General features: G+C 41.3%; 1 protein-coding gene across 10 annotated transcripts in view; it reads left to right on the plus strand.

The window, feature by feature from the left end:
• Positions 1 to 18,386, plus strand: part of CARMIL2 (capping protein regulator and myosin 1 linker 2) — a 161,360-nt gene that overhangs the window by 115,236 nt on the left and 27,738 nt on the right. For all 10 annotated transcript variants that reach the window (XM_078380362.1, XM_020811449.3, XM_078380360.1 and 7 more), the window contains 4 exons: positions 3,534 to 3,637; positions 4,393 to 4,798; positions 12,560 to 12,679; positions 15,859 to 15,895. In XM_078380362.1, coding sequence (XP_078236488.1) covers positions 3,534 to 3,637; positions 4,393 to 4,798; positions 12,560 to 12,679; positions 15,859 to 15,895 — 667 coding nt within the window. The remainder of the gene's footprint in view (positions 1 to 3,533; positions 3,638 to 4,392; positions 4,799 to 12,559; positions 12,680 to 15,858; positions 15,896 to 18,386) is intronic.

The raw sequence follows: 18,386 nt of genomic DNA on the forward strand, positions 1-18,386 counted from the left end.
ATAGGAGAAATCAAAGGGGATGCCATTTTTCCATTGCAGAAAAAGGGGGAGGGCAGGACTAAGGTAAGAAAAACATCTTCTATAACTTTCCATATCCTGTTTTGGACACCCTGCACTTTTCTACCTCCATGACACCTGGGATGCCAATTCTGGCCGGGGGGGGGGGGAGTTTGATCTGGCAGAAATTACTCTGTAAAGGTATAGCCAATGGCACTGTTGACTGTTTTCCATTAATGCAGAATTTTCATTAATGGAAAGTTTGTGGAATAGTCTTTTGTAAGAGTGTTTATTAATTGGATTGCACTGTATTTTGCATGGCATACTGTTGCAGTATGATGTGAATTAGTGGATCTTTAATGACATGTTTTCTTTTTGTAACGGTGAACTGTGTGGGAACATCAGCAAGGAGGCATTGAACCATGTTCTCTTAGTGAGGGCAGAATAATGATTGGCAGTTACAGCTCATCCTTCCACTGCAAAGTTTTACCCTTTGGATGTGTAGATGACTGGTTGCTAATCAAGTACAATTTATTGTGTTTGAGATTCATGCCCATTCTTGTTTGCAAGCTTTACAGGTGGTTAAAGGCTTGGTAAATTTCCCCAACCAACCCAACAGTCACTACATCTGTTGGTTCCATGTGGAGAATGAAAAATATCCTCGTGTTTTATGTGATGTTACAAACAAACTCTAAGATTCTTAATTTGACTAACTCATCAGCCATTAACCTGTATTTTTTTAAAAAATTATGTAGATGTACAACAGGTTGTGGAATTTTAGGGAACACTAAGTTAGCTTTAAACTTTGAAGAAACAGTAAAAACTCTTCTATGCACTTTTTTGTTGCCAAAGTTACAGGAAATGTCCCTTCTTACTTCTTCCTTAATTTCCACCATATAAACAGGGTGTGTTCCCTGTTATTCAGATCACTGCAGTGATGTAATGTATCCAGTGTAAGGAACATGGCCACTATTATCTGATATAATAATGAAGATTATCTGTATCCTTTGAAAAAGCCATGATAGTTTCACTCTCTTAGAATGAGCTTTACTTAGTAAATTTCTAACTTACCCTTCAGTGTTGCCATTGAATTGCCAACCAATATGTATTCTTATATAAAAATACCATTTAATGTATTGAGGAAATGGATTGTAATCCATCTAATCATAATTCTGTCAGTCAACAATACCCAATTGGAGTTGCGTTTACATTATATCCAATGTTTGTTCTCAGACAAAATTGCATCCTTAATTCCCAATGATTAAACAGATTACATTTAAAGCATGAGAAATGCTAATTTTCTGTTGATTAATGATTAATGCCATATGTAACATTAGAGAGTGGATTTCAGGAAAGAGCATATAACCTGTGTATGCAGATCTGGTGGGACTAGTAGTGTATTTCAATATCTCTTTTATTACCTGCTCTGTAAGAGAAACAATGACTCCTCCTGAATTGTTTAAATGATACCTTGATCCAGATATAAAGAACCGGATTAGCTGCTTTAGGTAAAGATTCCCCTTGACATTTAGTCCAGTCGTGTCCGACTCTAGGGAGCAGTGCTCATCCCCATCTCCAAGCCGTAGAACCAGCGTTTTGTCCGTAGATGGTTTCTGTAGTCACATGGCCAGTGAGACTAGACACAGAACACCATTACCTTCCCACCGAGATGGTCCCTATTTATCTACTTGCATTTACATGCTTTCAAACTGCTAGGTTGGCAGGAGCTGGGACAAGTGACGGGAGCTCCCTCCGTCGCGTGGATTCGATCTTACGACTGCTGGTCTTCTGACCTTGCAGCACAGAGGCTTCTGCGGTTTAACCTGCAGTGCCACCACATCCCTTTTTTAAAAAGCTGCTTTAAAACATGGACAAAAGTAGACAAAAATATAGAATAATAAAATTAATCTAGTCTACACATTCCTTTCATGAATGCATTTCCTCTTACCCTGCCAACAAATCTGTTTGAAGTAACTAGATGTGTCCATATAACCCGTTGGGCTGTGCCCAGCAGTGTGTAACTGATTTTGTTTTCACCAAGTGCTTTTTTAAAACTTTGGGAGGAAGATACAGGCAAATTTTATTTAAGTTTCATAACTTGAGGTGGGCCCTTTTGCTATTTTTAAACCTCTCTTAAAATATTATCTTTAGCCATCCTCTTCTTACTTCTTCCTCAATGATTTGCCCTTTTAAATCAGCTCAGTATAAAGTTCCTTATGAAGCTATTCTGGTTTCTTTGTTGTTGTCATGTAACCTCAAACCCATGATGACCCCATGAATAAGCGATGTCCCAAATGTCCTGTCCTCAACAGCATTGCTTAGCTCTTGTAAACTCAAGGGTGTGACTTCCTTGAGGGAGTCAATCCATTTCATATTTGGTCTCCCCTTTTCTTGTTGCCCACAAATTTATTGTATTTTCCAGAGAGCCCTGCTTCTCATGATATTCTCAAAGTATGACACTCTCAGATTGGGAACACAAAATTTGGATGATTTTGATTGACAATCTTTTCTAATTCCATTCTTACTGCCCTTACAAGTCAATCTTCAGTTTTTATCTGCAGCCTTAATTTAGACTGTTTGAACTGATCTTTAACAATTTGAATTTCTTCATGAACATTAAAGTTGTGTAGTACTTCTGTAGTCATTATTTTTGCCTTCTGACATCCCCCCAACTCACAGGAATTGTTTGTGATTATGCCTTCAGGAGTTCATATTTTAGAAACTTTTCTCAATATAATGACTCTCAGTAGGGTGCATGTCATTTCCACCCACTTGGGATTCCCACTACTGTACTTGACCTGTTTTCCCTTATAGGCTAGGATCATATCTAAGTAGCTGATCCTCTTGCTGTTGCCTTCTAGACGATGAAGTTATCAGCAAGATGAGTAAGGAATTTGTTGGATCTTAATTCTTGGCACAGCTGAATTTTCCCATTACTACTGTGTTGAATTATTTGGTAAACTGGATTAAGGACGGCATCATCCAAGTGGCTTGGCTGTTTGTGGCAGATCTTGATGCCATAATTTAAAGATTCTCATGCCACCAGACGTCCTAAGAAAAACTTTTGGAATTTGCATTAGTCACACTAAAGATCCAATGAAATCAATAATACATAAATTATTTTTTACTAATATATCCCATTGATTTAAGTACTATGTGAGATTAGGATGTAGCTAAGGACTTATTTATGTTTATTTATTTACTTGAGTTGCAGATGTGACTTGGGAGGGTATTTGTTGTTGGCTAGACTGAGATGCACTGAATCGCCATGGTATCCACCTGTTTTTACAGATTTTTACCTTGTCCAAATGGCTCTGTATTTTTATTCAAAAACCAAACAAGTAGCTGGCAGAACTGGATGTCTGATTTTGGGGTTCACTCTTACAAAAACACATCCAACTTAATACCCCATTCTCTGAGTCCACAGTTGCCAGCAAGTGAGAGCAGGAAAACAACCTACATATCTTTTTTCTGTATTTCATGCTGTCATGTCCTGCTTCTCCTGCATGTCACTCCAAATGTGGCTTTGGTCCTAGGTGCAAGTGTTCCTACGTGAGAATGATGAAGACAGAAGCATTGCCAGACTGGACGAAGGGCTAGATGAGTTCTTTACCAAGAAGGTGATTCATGAACTTTTACCGTAAGTAGTTTTCTACCTATCAGCTTCTTAACTTCCAGATATAAACCGAGTAGTGTCCACCTTTCTTACAACATAGCTTGAGGAAAAAGTCCCCAGTAATAATGCCAAAGGCATGATGAGTTTCATCATTAACATTTGCTATTTTCAGTGTAGACAAATTTTTCAGGTTAAGAAAATGTTCCTTGGAGTATTTTGCTTCATAGTCAATTCTTAAATTGGCCCCAAAAGATCCAAACATTAATGACAATGCAAAACTGGGAATACTGTTACAGCTTTCAAAAAAGAGTAATTTTCACTGGGTCTGCTATATTGGCAGTGTTCCATGTTTTTAAGCTGAGGAGCATTCGCAACTGGTGTCTTCATCAGTAGGGTTTAGGACATGATCACTATTTCCTGGCAATCATGTGACATAAGATAATAGTGCTCCAGCCTGATGCCTATCTGTGCTCTTTTGATCTAGCAGCAGGGCTATTAGTTTTGGGGGTTAAGTTGGAGCTATTATCCAGCACATAGAAGGGTTGCTTTAAGGGAGATTGCTCCTGGCAAAAGTAACCTTTTCTGGTTAATCAGACAATGTTCACTATTTGATTACATCCTTTGTCAGTAGAGATTGATCATGCTTCAATGTATTTTCATTAACAAGATTATGAGCATTTGTGCCAATAATATCCTGCCTATTCAGATTCACTGGAACCCTAACCTTCTGGAACCTTGAAAAGCTCCTAAAATCTTGTTTTCTCCTTACTGGCCTGCAGCCCTGTTTCATTGGAAACCTCCCTGGCAGCAGCAACATCAACATCTTCTGGCTCTCGAACCTTCAAAAAGAAAATAGGACATTTCTTTGCTTTCAAGAAGCCAAAGTCAAGCTGGGGTATCAGGCCAGAGAAGGAGCCTGAGAGTAACCCAGTGGCAGCAAGGAGCAGGAAATCAATGCTCAGTGACATTTTAAGGACTCAAAGCAAAGCCAATCAATCAATTAAAGTGCTAAGCAAGTCTGATGAAGATGGGTTGGCTGTGGAAAGCAGGGGCTACCTGGAGCAAAGCCAGACACCAGACAGTGGTCGTAGGGTTAAGCCAAAGTACTCCAGGGAGGGAAAATCTCAGTCTTTGATACTACTGTCAGGCGAAGATGAAGAAGGGCTTGGTGTGCAACATGAAAAGGTAAGCTTCTGACTATTCTGTGGCTCAGTATTAATTTGTTATTTATATCCTGTCCTTTTTTCAATCATGGAACTCAGTAAGATGTATTCCAGATCTTGATTTTCTTAGCTTCATCAAGAAGCAAAGCAAAGTGTGCTGCTTATATACCACCTGTCACGTTCCCGGGGGTTACAACAGCCGAAGTCCAATAAACTAGTCCAGGGTCAAGGATACCAAGAATGCAAACCCAATGTCCATAAATCAACTCACAGAATGAAGTCTAGTGTCCAGAGTCCAATACACAGCATAGTTCAGGGTCAGAGTCCAAAGTCCAATACCAGTGTAGTCCAGGGGCAGAGTCCAGAGTTAGGAACACGGTCCAAGAAGCGTGGATGCAAGCCAAGGTTTTGACTCTTTGCTTCCACAGAATTTCTGGCTTCACTGGGAGCTGTTTTATAGTAAAACAGCTCCTTGAGCTGCTGGAAAGCTTTCTATCCTGTTAATACTCAGGACTAGATGCATGTAGGTTTCTGTGGACAGCCTTTGAGCGATCCTCTGATCTTCTTGTCCTAAGTCTTTCCTGAAGCCTGGCCCGAAGCTTGTCTGCTGTGGAAGGAGAATCTGGAGGCGGTTCAGGTGTTTCTAATCTCTCAGCATTCTCTTCAGCCTCAGTTAACCCTTCTGGTTCCAGGTCTTCGGATGCACTCATGACACCGCCCCATAGTGCTTCAAGCACTCTCTGGGTGGTTTACAAGTTAGTTATGCAGACTACACTTTCTCCCCCCCCCCCCCCAGCAAGCTGGGTACTAATTTTACCAACCTCGGAAGGATAGAAGGCTGAATTAAACTTGAGCCGCTACCTGGGATTGAATCCCAGGTCGTGAGCAGTTTTTGGCTGCAGTAGAGCAGTTTAAGCACTGTGCCACAAGGCTCTTCACGACACTTCATGCATTATTAGCCTTTGGATCATGCCCTGCAGTTACAGCCTAAAAGCTAGAGAAGTAAAGGGGAAATGGTGAAACTTAATAGAGTTAACTGACCATGTCCCCTTCTGTTACAAAGATAAAGAAAGCAGATTTATAGTTGCATAACTGGCATAAACTGTCCATCTGTTTAGTTCTACTTCTAGATGTACTGCAAAATGTCTGAAGGATGCTTTATGATGAACACAAGATGAGGTTTACAGACTAAAGTAAGCTAAACAAGCTGATGTTGTTTGCTGCTTAATAGTGAAAGATCTCCATGGTTTAGCAAAAGGGATACCTCGATACCTGGTGGAACGCCTACTCCCACCAAGATCTACCCATGTCACTCGTGCGAGCCAGGAGGTGAGGCTGAGGAGCCTAATGCCGAGGGAGGCCCGGAAGGAAAAGACAAGAAATCGGGCCTTCTCGGCGGTGGCTCCTCGCCTCTGGAACAACCTGAGATTTGTGTGGCTCCCTCACTGGGTATCTTTACAAATCAACTAAAAACATGGATGCTTCGGCAGGCCTTCCCTTCAGTCAATCCCTGATGCCCTTCTCTCTCCCTTTGTTTGCTCCCAGTTTTTGAAATATCTATCTTTATGTAAAATTGTTTTATATATATTTATTGTCCTATTTTTATGCTGTTAGCCGCCCAGAGTGGTCTTAACCGACCAGATAGGCGGAATATAAGTAAAATAAAATAAATAAATAAATAAAAGCAGGGATCAAATTTTCTAATTTTGGGTTAGAAAAGGGAGTGTCGTCTTATACATTGGGTCATTTTATAAACAGAAAAATGCAGTAATTAAAAACTGTTGCGTTGTCATTGCAAGAGCAGAGAGCAGTTGGCAATTTGTGACAGAAGGCATCTGGTCTAGGTTAGTTTGTCTCTCTGGGCTGCATCCAAGATAGCTGGTCTCCAGAAAAAGAAAGAAAAACCCCCCACACAGAGTGAAAGACAGAGCTGGCACTACCCCTGGGCAGAGGGAGGCACGTGCCTCCAGTGGTTGATGCTGTGAAGCAGCACAAAGGTTTTGGAGAAGAAATTAGCATTGGCTTTTTCTTGCTGCCTTCAGAAGCAGTTTTAAATCATTACCAGTTTTGAAAGAGTCTACACAGTTCTGCCAGCTTTTAAAAATAGAATGGGAGAGTAACTATCTTGTTCTTCATCTCAGCCAGCAAACTGTCCTGGCCCTTCCCTTTGAAAGAGTACGCAAAACAACAGTGCTAGGATATGTGATATAAGAACAGGTTACTTACCTGTAAATATAGTTCTTTGAGTGGTCCTCTGTGAAGCCACACATATGGGATTTTGTAGCACATGTGTGGAACTTCAGAACATTCTATAGATAAAAATAATAGACCGTTAGTCTTCTCCCCTCCCAATGAGCATGCACTGGCACGCAATACCCAGCCCTCTCAATTCTGCATGACTGGTGCCATCTCATGTTTAAGAAGGAAGGATGGCGTGACAGGCAGTGGGAAGGAGGGTGGGTCATGTGACTTCACGGAGGACCACCTGAAGAACCACGTTTACAGGTAAGTAACCCGTTCTTCTTCGTGGCCTCCGTAAATCACATATATGGGTGAGCAGTAAGCTGCCTTACTGCCAGGCAGGATACCACATCATAGAAGCTGTGAGCATAGCTCTTCTGAAAGCTGCAGACACTTAATTGTGAATATCCAGTCTGTAGTTACACACAAAGTTTGAAGGCTGAGACCATGTTGCAGCTCTGCACACTTCTTGGAGAGGAATGCCTTGCAAAAAGGCAGTTGACGTAGAGACAGCTCTTGTTGAACTGCAGTAATGGAATCTTTGCCAGTTGGTAAGCTAGGATTACTGTAAAAACAACCCAGTGAGAAAAGCACTGAGAAGAGACAGGATAATCCTTTGAAGAGGTATCATAACAAACAAGCTCCGAGAAGAATGGAATGAAGCAGTTTGGGAAATATAAAAGGCCAATGCCCTTTAAATGTCCAGCAAGCGGAGATCCTTCTGCAGGGTGGAAGAAGGGTTGGGAAAGAACGTAGGAAAGACTATCAGTTGAAATAAATGAAAGTGAGACCACTGTTGGGAGTAAAGAGACATCAGGATGTCTTGTCTTTGAAAAACTGTAGGTATGGAGGGTCGTGCTAGAGGGCACTGTGATGTCCACCCTCGTGCCCCTTTGCTTGACCGTTACGTCTCAGAGCACACAAAGGCAAACAATCCAAACAATCCCTCTTTTCACTGCTGCCACCAAGTGATCTCTAAATCCCTTCTCTATTTCGGTAGTATCCTCTAGGCTACCAGAGTGAGGCGGTCTAAGTCTTCCCTTGTTCTGAGCTATCAGGCTTACACACTTTGGGAGCCTGAAGTGCCCCAGTGGCATCTGAAGGAGAGGAGCAAACCTGCCTTGGACACCAGGGGGTTATCATGATGGCATCTGCATTCTCCTGCCTGATTTTCGTGACTGAATCAAGGGGAGAGGGGGAAATATGTAAAGAAGACAACGACCCTAATGAATCCCTGGAAGTGGAGATCAATCCCCATTCGCAAACAAAAGACCTCACATTTTTTGTTCTTGTCGAGGTAGATAGGTCTACTTGAGGGAGTCCCCACATGTTCCGTAGAGAAAAGAACACCTGGTGATTCAACTCCCACTGGTGGGTTTGAAAACCCTTCCTGCTGATTTGATCTGCAGCTTCCTTGCCCTGACCTGCCAGGTGGATGGCGATCAGAAAGACGTGATGCTCCATGCACCATTCCCAGAAGTCCACAGCCAGTAGGAGAGATAATGAATGGGTACCTCCCTGTTTGCTTATGTAATACATGGCAGTTGTATTGTCCATGACTACCTATACAACTCTGCACGAAAGAAGCAGTAAGAATGCCTTGAAAACTGCTAGCAATTCCAGTTTATGTGGAGCAGAGATTCCCAGGAGTCTCAGGTATTGTAGATTTGATATATAAGGCACAAACCACCCCATCCCAGGAGATTTGCGTCTGAGACCATTTGAATCAAAGAAGATAGGGGCACAAATGGCCTGTCCACTGACATGTTTAGAGGATTAATCCACCAACACAGTTATGTACTGAGCTTGAGAGTCACCTGAAGGACCTGGGAAGGATGATCATGTAGAGTATCAGGCTGTGGCCTTGGCAGCGGAAACATATCTCCCCCCATATACAACCCCCCCCTGCATGCACCCACCCACCCACGCATGCATGTCATCGCTTTCCTCCCAAGAAGGCGTCTTTTAATTTCGTGGCTGCTGTCTCCATCTGCAGTGACCATCGAGCCCAAGAAAGTAAAATCTGTCACTGCCTCCATATCTGCCCCTTCTATTTGCCAGGAGGTGATGGGACCAGTGGCCTTGATCTTAGTCTTTTTGATGTTGAGGTTCAGACCGTTTTTTTGCACTCTCCTCTTTCACTCTCATTAAGAGGTTCTTTAATTCCTCCTCACTTTCTGCCATCAGAGTGGTATCATCTGCATATCTGAGGTAGTTGATATTTCTTCCAGCAATCTTAATTCCGGTTTGGGATTCATCCAGTCCAGACTTTCGCATGATGTATTCTGCATATAAGTTAAATAAGCAGGGGGACAATATACAGCCTTGTCGTATTCCTTTCCCAATTTTGAACCAATCAGTTATTCCATACCCAGTTCTGTTGCTTCCAGTCTCACGTATAGGTTTCTCAGGAGGTCAGGCACTCCCATTTCTTTAAGGACTTGCCATAGTTTGCTGTGGTCCACACAGTTGAAGGCTTTTGCGTAGTCAATGAAGCAGATGTTTTTCTGGAACTCTTTGGCTTTTCTCCATAATCCAGTGCATGTTAGCAATTTGGTCTCTAGTTCCTCTACCCCTTTGAAATCCGGCTTATACTTCTGGGAGTTCTTGGTCCACATACTGCTGAAGTTTGCCTTGAAGGATTTTGAGCATAACCTTGCTAGCATGTGAAATGAGTGCAATTGTACAGTACAGTGGGGTCTCTACTTAAGAACGTCTCTACTTAAGAACAATCCAACTTAAGAACAGCTCCATTTGCTAAATTTTGATTCTACTTGAGAACAGAAATCCAAGATAAGAACAGGAAAAAAAACCTTTCCTGTTCTTTTTTTAACCTTAGGTCATCTTAGGTTAAAAAAAAAATTCTCCCCCTAGTGGTAGAGTACGTATTAACCAGCTTTGCATTAGTTCCTATGGGAACTAATGCTTCAATGTACGAACGCACCTCTACATGACAAAAAAAAAAAAAACAGCCAGAACGGATTAATTGGTTTTCAGTCCATTCCTATGGGAAATTTTGCTTCAACTTAAGAATGTTTCAACTTAAGAACACCATTTCAAAACGGATTAAGTTCTTAAGTAGAGATTCCACTGTAGTTTCTATGGACGGAAAAGAGCAGATACGGATTAAATGGTTTTCAATGCATTCCTATGGGAAATGCAGATTCAACATAAGAACTTTTCAACTTGAGAACCACCTTCCAATACGGATTAAGTTCTTAAGTAGAGACCCCACTGTAGTTGGAGCATTCTTTGGCACTGCCCTTCTTTGGGATTGGGATGTAGACTGATCTTTTCCAATCCTCTGGCCACTGCTGAGTGCGAGCACCCAGGGTCTTCTAAAAGAACACCTGATGCTTGAACGGAGAGGTTCCAGGTGTAAGTGTACTCCTAAAACAGCTGAGCAGAGTCCAGGTAACCCAGCCAAGCAGTATCTCTTAGTTTTTCCCCCAAGTCTGTTCTACAGAACAATTAATGGAGAACAAACAAAACTCAGGTTAGTAATGGACCCAAGTAGCATCTCTGTGGCCTAACACTTAATATTTGCAGATTGGCTGTTCAAGAGATCAAATTTAGGATTTTAAGAATTATTGTTTTATTAGAAAAATAAAGAATTTAGAGATATTCAGTTTGTTGCAAAAGCATAGCATTCTAGTACATTTCCATAAATCAAAGCAGTTAGAATCTTAGCAAATTCCAGGTACAAAAATAAACAAAAAACTCTAAAATAGTTTAGAAGGTAGGCTAGGCATAGCCCCCCTTTCTCTAATCTTACTCTGAACCACATCCTAGCATAACAGTAAAAACTAGCATTTGGAACTCAAAAATCCATACTAAAAATCAGTCTCAAAAATCATTCTAAAATCCAAGCTCTCTTTCTGTCTCCATTCTCCATTTTCTTTCATGCTGGGACCACCCTTCTTCTCCACTGTTCTGTGATGTTAACCAATCAGCGTAAAGGGCTGTCTCCACCTCCATTTCCCACGGGGATGTGCAGGTGTTGTTGTCCTTTGTCAAGATGTTGTGTCTTGGCTCTTTATCGTCTCTGGCCAAGGCAGCTTCATAGAAAATTCCAGCTCGCTCGAGAAGAAACGGCTTCTCAAAGCATCCAGTCATGCTAACAAGACCAATATGGATTCCTTCTACAAAATTCCATGACTACAAATCCCATTCATAAACCACATTTTAGCCTTAATAACCTAAACCATGACACTGAGTTTGATTGATGATGATTTTAAAAAGTGCATTGGTCCTTTGATGTTGGGCTGTGGCACCAGGGTAGGTGACATGACCTTTAGCCTGGTTTGTTCCTTTTTGCACACCACACACAGAATGATTAAAGTGGTAGGCACTCCCCCCCCCCCAAATTCTGCCTTGGCTGTCTCTCTCTAGCAAGCATGTCATTGCTAGCACCAGTCTTCCAGCCACTGATGATGATTAAATGAGCTAGCAAAAATTTAATGCAACTTGCAAGGCATGTTGGACACCTTACTACTCCCTATACCACCCCATGGCTGGTGTGCAATGTGTTCCAGCAAAAATAGTGCACATCTTTATTAAATTTGGTGCATCCTGCTAGTTCAGTACATAGCCTGGCAGCCATTGATACTGATGATATATCCTCCGAGAGATTCAATAAGATTTTGAATTCAAATAATGTGTCATTTCCTTCCTTTCAAATCAAGGGGGTAATGTTGGCATATATAAATATTTTTCTTTGGGGGGGGGTAAAAAAGTTCCCTGACCCCTGGCTTAGATGAAGTCTTAGATGAGAGGCTTTTAAATTTTTTAACTGCAATGTCAGGCGCAGACAAGAGATCGCACTGAAGCAACAGAAGACTCGGGAGCTGTAAAAGTTGTTTTCTCTTGTTTAATATGGGGTGATTGGGAGGCAGATTGGGCTGGATCTTTCATTTTAGAAGACGGCTGCAGAGATTTCTCTAACAGATACACGTTTAGCAGAAATCAACAGTTTTTAACAGCCGATGGCCAAAATTTGTTGCAGTATGGACAGGAATGGGACTGATGGGATTCACCCAAACAGTAAAGGTATTTCAAGTGTCCTTCAAAGGGACCTTCCTGCCACAAACAATGCACTTTTTACATGGTCCCCCGGGGGCCATAAAATATGTTCTTGGGGATGGGAAGGGTGATATACAAAACTTTTTTTTAAACAAGCAAAACAAAGAAAGAGAATAACAAAGAAAGAATAATAAGAAAAAGAAGCCAAAATGCTAAAATACAAATGGAGACCAATAGTAGCTCTAGCATTCCTAGAACCTTTCACAGCGGTGGCTAAAATAAACTGAGAGGGCTGGGTATTTGCATGCCAATACATGCGCACTGGGAGGGGAGGGGACTAACAGTCTATTCTTTTAAGCTCTAGATTCGTTCTCAAGTTCCGCGCATGTGCACTACAAAATCCCATATGTGTGATTCACAGAGGCCATGAAGACCTAGAATCTCACTGCTGAATGAAGTGAAAGCCTATAAGGCTGAGCTAGGGGGATGCTCAGATTTTGTCATGCTTTTTATCCTGCAGAAGAGGCCCTTTGAGAAGAGTGATGTTGAACTGCCCAGTTCCTTCGAACAGCGTGTCCATGTCATGCTGCATCGGATCGGTGTAACCAAGGTGTTAACTTCAGAAGGCAAAAAGAAACAGGTGAGCAACAGTTATTGGGTTACTCTACAAAAGCAGTTAAACTGAAAGCATTGCCATTCCTAGACATTGTTTCACAGGAATCCCCATGGATATCACAGTGTAATGCAATTCGAAACCTGAATCTATTGTTAAGTTAGTCTTTTGTGTGATCTAATTAGTTTGACTTTAAAGTAAACCATCTTAACTGCAGCCCTTCTCTGTCTTAGTAAGAAATGCAAATTTATCTATAAAAATAATAGGGGACTTCTTACATTTGGATAAAGGAGGAAATGTATTCTTGAAGGCTTTCATGGCGGGGATCTGATGGTTGTTGTGGGTTTTTCGGGCTGTTTGGCCGTGTTCTGAAGGTTCTTCTTCCTGACGCTTCGCCAGTCTCTGTGGCCGGCATCTTCAGAGGACTGGAGTTGGAACTCTGTCCATGCTCTGTTGCTATTTGTTGGATAGTTGAGTATTTATAGCTGTGGGAACAGCTTTTGTCCTTTTCAGTAGACAGGGTGATCAGCATGTTTTTGTTGTGGTTGTATTGTTGTGATAATTGGGAGAGATTATCTGTCACTGTGGTTGATGGGTATCTTTAGCTGGTTTCTTTTGTGAAATGATCCCTGGTCCTTGTGGCTGGGTAGAGTTTGCTGACCTTCTGTAGGCTGTATTTTCCAGTGATGGAAGCCGGGCCTTGTTCAGTTTCAGACGTTCCTCTTTATTGTTGAAGCTATGCTGATGTTTATGGATTTCAATGGCTTTCCTGAGCAGTCTAACATAATGATTGCTGGTGTTGTCCAGTACTTCAGTATTTTGAAATAGAATTTCATGTCCAGCTTGCTTTAGGGCATGTTCAGCTACTGCTGATTTTTCTGGTTGTTTTAGTCTGCAGTGTCTCTCATGTTCTTTGATTCTGGTGTGAATGCTGGATTTTGTAGTTCCAATATATACCTGGTCCACAACTGCAAGGTATCCGGTGTACTCCTGCAGTGGTGAGGGGGTCCTTTTTGTCCTTTGCTGACTGTAACTTTTGTTGTATTTTTGTGGTGGGTCTGAATACTGTTTGTAGGTTGTGTATTCTCAAAAGTTTTCCCATGCGGTCCGTGACCCCTTTGATGTACAGTGGACCCTTGACTTACAGACGGCTTGACTTACAGACTTTTTGAGTTACAGACTTCTCTGGCCGCAAAATTTAGGTTTGACTTACAGACCAGAAAAAAACCAAAATGGAACAAAAACGGCCTGTTACGGGATTAATCGGTTTTCAATGCACTGTAGGTCACTGGAGACTTGACTTACAGACTTTTTGACTTGAGAACCGCCTTCCAATATGGATTAAGTTCTCAAGTCAAGACCCCACTGTATGGCAGAAATACTTTATTTGTGGGTGGCTGTTTTTCCTCTTCAGTATGGAGTTGTTTTCTTGGTTTGATGGCTCTTTTGATTTCATTCTTAGAATAGCCATTCACCTGTAGGGCCTGTAAGCTCTCAACTAAACTCAATTCAAGAGAATGCTGAGGCTGGAATAGCGAGGTTCAGAGTCCAGTTGACCCCTATTTAAGTTGAGATGAGTCCTTGTCTCAACCAGGCTGTCCCACTGGCACCCTTTTGCCAAGTCTATTTCCACTTAATAATCACTGAGAAAACCAAGTTAAAATCATGAGTCTTAGAGTCATCCAGAGCTCTCAAAACTCAGGCAATTACTGGACTCAAAGTAGCTTAATTTGTGGCCTTCAAGAAAAACCAATTAAGTAATGTAGCAGTTTATCTGCTCAAGAGACCAAGCACATGTCTTTAAGTATTATTGTTCTATTAAAAAAATAAAGAATTAGAGATATTCAGTTTGTTGCAAAGCATAGCATTCAAAATCATTTCCATAATCTACTATAGTTAGAAATCTAGCAAATCCCAGCTACAAAAATTAAAATAAGAAAATTCTACTATCTAGAAAGGGAGGTAAGGCTAAGCCCCCCTTTCTATTCTCTTACTATAAACTAATCTTAGCATTGGGAACTCCAAAGTCCATTCAAAACTCAAAAATCCATGGTAACATCCAATAATCCAAAAAAGAGTCTCTCTCCCTGTAACATCCTGTCATTTTCTTCACACACTGGTAACACCTCCTTCTTCACTCTCCACTGACATAAGCCAATCAGGACGAAGGACTGCTCATCTCTCTCCTCCTCATGAGATCACAGGTGTTGTTGACATTCTTCCTCGATGTTATGGCTCGGCTCTTCGTCTTCGGCCTTGGCCAAGCTATCTACATGATAACATTCCTAACTAGCTGCAAGAGAAAACAGCTTCTTGATACGTCTAGTAAAATGACACAGACTAAGATGAATTCCTTCTACACCATTCCATGACTACAAATCCCATTTAGAAATTACATTTTAGCTTCAATATCCTAAACCATGACAGGGCCCAATTCAGATGGTTGAGTTTGGTGCTGAGAAATTGAGCTTCACAGTTCCGATTTGCACGATCTACCAGTGTTTCGATTATGCCTCTGGTACACCGTGCATTGCATTGGTCAGGAACAACCACCTTCAGAACATGGCCAAAGAGTCTGAAAAACCCACAACAACCAAAGGAGGAAATGTTTTACAGATAAAGTGGGAGTCTGTGCATCTCATAATACTAACAAGTCAGAGCCTCTGCTGTAGAAAAGGCAAGTTTCAAGTATCTGCCGTCACTTGATTTGATCTCACTTGTTGGTTGTGGATATCAATCAATATTCTCCAACCTGTTGCCTTCCAAATATGTTGAGACTGCAACATAAATCATGCTATTATTAACCTAGACATGGTATTAAAATACATTTGGAGTGTGTCAGGTTGAAGAAAACTGACATAGCCAGTCTTCTCATTTGGCAAAAATCAGGTTTTGTGATCTGTGTAGCCATTTAAATTTCAAGTCCACCTCTAGCCTCAGAAGACATTGTTGTAATTATAATGAGATCATGAATTGTCCAAATAAATGATAATTTATACAGTTCCTAGAGAACACACAACAGTAGTAGTGAAACTCTGTCACATAGTTACAGCGATCTGTTCCAGCAAGATCCTGATGGCTGCTTCATTCCACCTCCTGACAGGTCATGGGGTTGCCTTTACTAGGTCTTATTTATTTAGACCACTTTACAGAGTACTTTCTTAAAAACTAGTCTCTATTTAGAGCTTCTTTGTCTTATTTTGCAGAGCAAAGACGGGGAGATCAAGAAAGCAGGTTCTGATGGTGAGTATCAATATTCTTTCTCCTTCTGTTTCTAACAGAAACTATCTTCTGGGTTTGAACAGTCTCTATAAGGGTTCTTTATTCCAATTATTTTTATTTGGGCAGTGTAAATTATTTCAAATGTCTGTGTGCCTGAATCTAATTGTGTGAGCATCATCCATGATGTTGAGGTGGACAAACAAATCTAGCTGTGGGATCCAAACAGATATGTTGTGCAACCAACGACTTGTAAACACTAAATCCACTTGCCAAGCCATATCACACCAAAGACATCTGAATCTTCCCTTAGTTAGACAATTCACACCTGTAATTTGAGAAACACAGAGACATTGGGATACGTGGATTGAGCATCATTTTTTGTAATTTTGGAACATGAAAGATTCCCCTTGGAATGTATCTAGCCTGACAGGAAGAGCTATTATGTTTTGCTTATGCTTATTTGAGCATAGATGACATCTACTGGGACTGAAAGGAAATTACCATTCAATATATTACCAAAGAGACTCAGAGATTATCATTCCCACAGCATGTCTCCACCCATTCATTACGTGTTGGTATCCTGTTTAAAAGAGAACTAGCATTGCAGCTATTTTGTTTGTTGCGTTGCAATGTCTTTAGTGAGTTCCTCTGTTAGCACAAGAAAATCTGAGGAAGTCTAATTACAGCTTATGATGTAATGTTTTAAATGATATAAGAATATAATAAATGACAGATTTAAATTACCTTGCAGAAATGAAAAGCTACTTCTCACAATGGCAAATTATTTTTTTGCTTACTAAGTTCTTTCTGTTCAACAATTTTCAGTTCTCTTTAAGAAAAGCCGTTTCTGTCTTCTCAAATATTAGCCTATATATAGGGCTCACAGCGTCTCTCTGTGGAATGGAAATAGGGTGATTTCTTGGGATATAAGCAACTTCTACAGAGCTCATGTAGCTATGTGAAGTCCACAAAAGAAGACATTTAAGATTTTGAGAGACACAGCTTAACTCTCAGATCTAAAGCCAGACCAGCAGGAGACAGATAGGTAAGAAAATTCCCTTATCCTCGTCGTTTAGTCGTGTCCGACTCTTCGTGACCCCATGAACCAGAGCACGCCAGGCCCTCCTATCTTCCACTGCCTCCCGTAGTTCTGTCAATTTCATGTTGGTTGCTTCACAGACACTGTCCAGCCATCTCATCCTCTGTCGTCCCCTTCTCCTCTTGCCGTCACACTTTCCTAACATCAAGGTATTTTCCAAGGAGTCTTCTCTTCTCATGAGATGGCCAAAGTACTGGAGCCTCAGCTTCAGGATCTGTCCTTCCAGTGAGCACTCAGGGTTGATTTCCTTTAGAATTGATAGGTTTGTTCTCCTTGCAGTCCAGGGGACCATTAAGAGCCTCCTCCAGCACCACAATTCAAAGGCATCAATTCTTCGGCGGTCTGCTTTATGGTCCAGCTCTCACTTTCATGACAGGAAAAACCATAGCTTTGATTATTCGGACTTTTGTTGGCAAGGTGATGTCTCTGCTCTTTAAGATGCTGTCAAGGTTTGCCATCGCTTTCCTCCCAAGAAGCGTCTTTTAATTTCATGGCTGCTGTCTCCATCTGCAGTGATCATGGAGCCCAAGAAAGTAAAATGTGTCACTGCCTTCATATCTTCCCCTTCTATTTCCCAGGAGGTGATGGGATCAGTGGCCATGATCTTAGTTTTTTTGATGTTGAGTTTCAGGCCGTTTTTTGCACTCTGCTCTTTCACCCTCATTACAAGGTTCTTTAATTCCTCCTCACTTTCTGCCATCAGAGTGGTATCATCTGCATATCGGAGGTTGTTGATATTTCTTTTGGCATTCTTAATTCCAGCTTGGGATTCCTCCAGTCCAGCCTTGTGCATGATGTATTCTGCATATAAGTTAAATAAGCAGGGGGACAATATACAGCCTTGTCGTACTCCTTTCCCAATTTTGAACCAATCAGTTGTTCCATATCCAGTTCTAACTGTTGCTTCCTGTTCCACATATAGGTTTCTCAGGAGACAGACAAGGTGGTCAGGCACTCCCATTTCTTTAAGGACTTGCCATACTTTGCTGTGGTCCACACAGTCAAAGGCTTTTGCATAGTCAATGAAGCAGAAGTAGATATTTTTCTGGAACTCTCTGGCTTTTTTCCATAATCCAGCGCATGTTAGCAATTTGGTCTCTAGTTCCTCTGCCGCTTCAGAATCCAGCTTGTACTTCTGGGAGTTCTCGGTCCACATACTGCTGAAGCCTACCTTGTAGGATTTTGAGCATAACCTTGCTACCGTGTGAAATGAGTGCAATTGTACAGTAGTTGGAGCATTTTTTGGCACTGCCTTTCTTTGGGATTGGGATGTAGACTGATCTTTTCCAATCCTCTGGCCACTGTTGAGTTTTCCCAATTTGCTGGCATATTGAATGTAGCACCTTAACAGCATAATCTTTTAAGATTTTAAATAGTTCAACTGGAATGCCATCACCTTCACTGGCCTTGTTG

The sequence above is a fragment of the Pogona vitticeps genome, chromosome 10 (genome assembly GCF_051106095.1).
Source record: "Pogona vitticeps strain Pit_001003342236 chromosome 10, PviZW2.1, whole genome shotgun sequence".
NCBI classification, from domain to species: domain Eukaryota; kingdom Metazoa; phylum Chordata; class Lepidosauria; order Squamata; family Agamidae; genus Pogona; species Pogona vitticeps.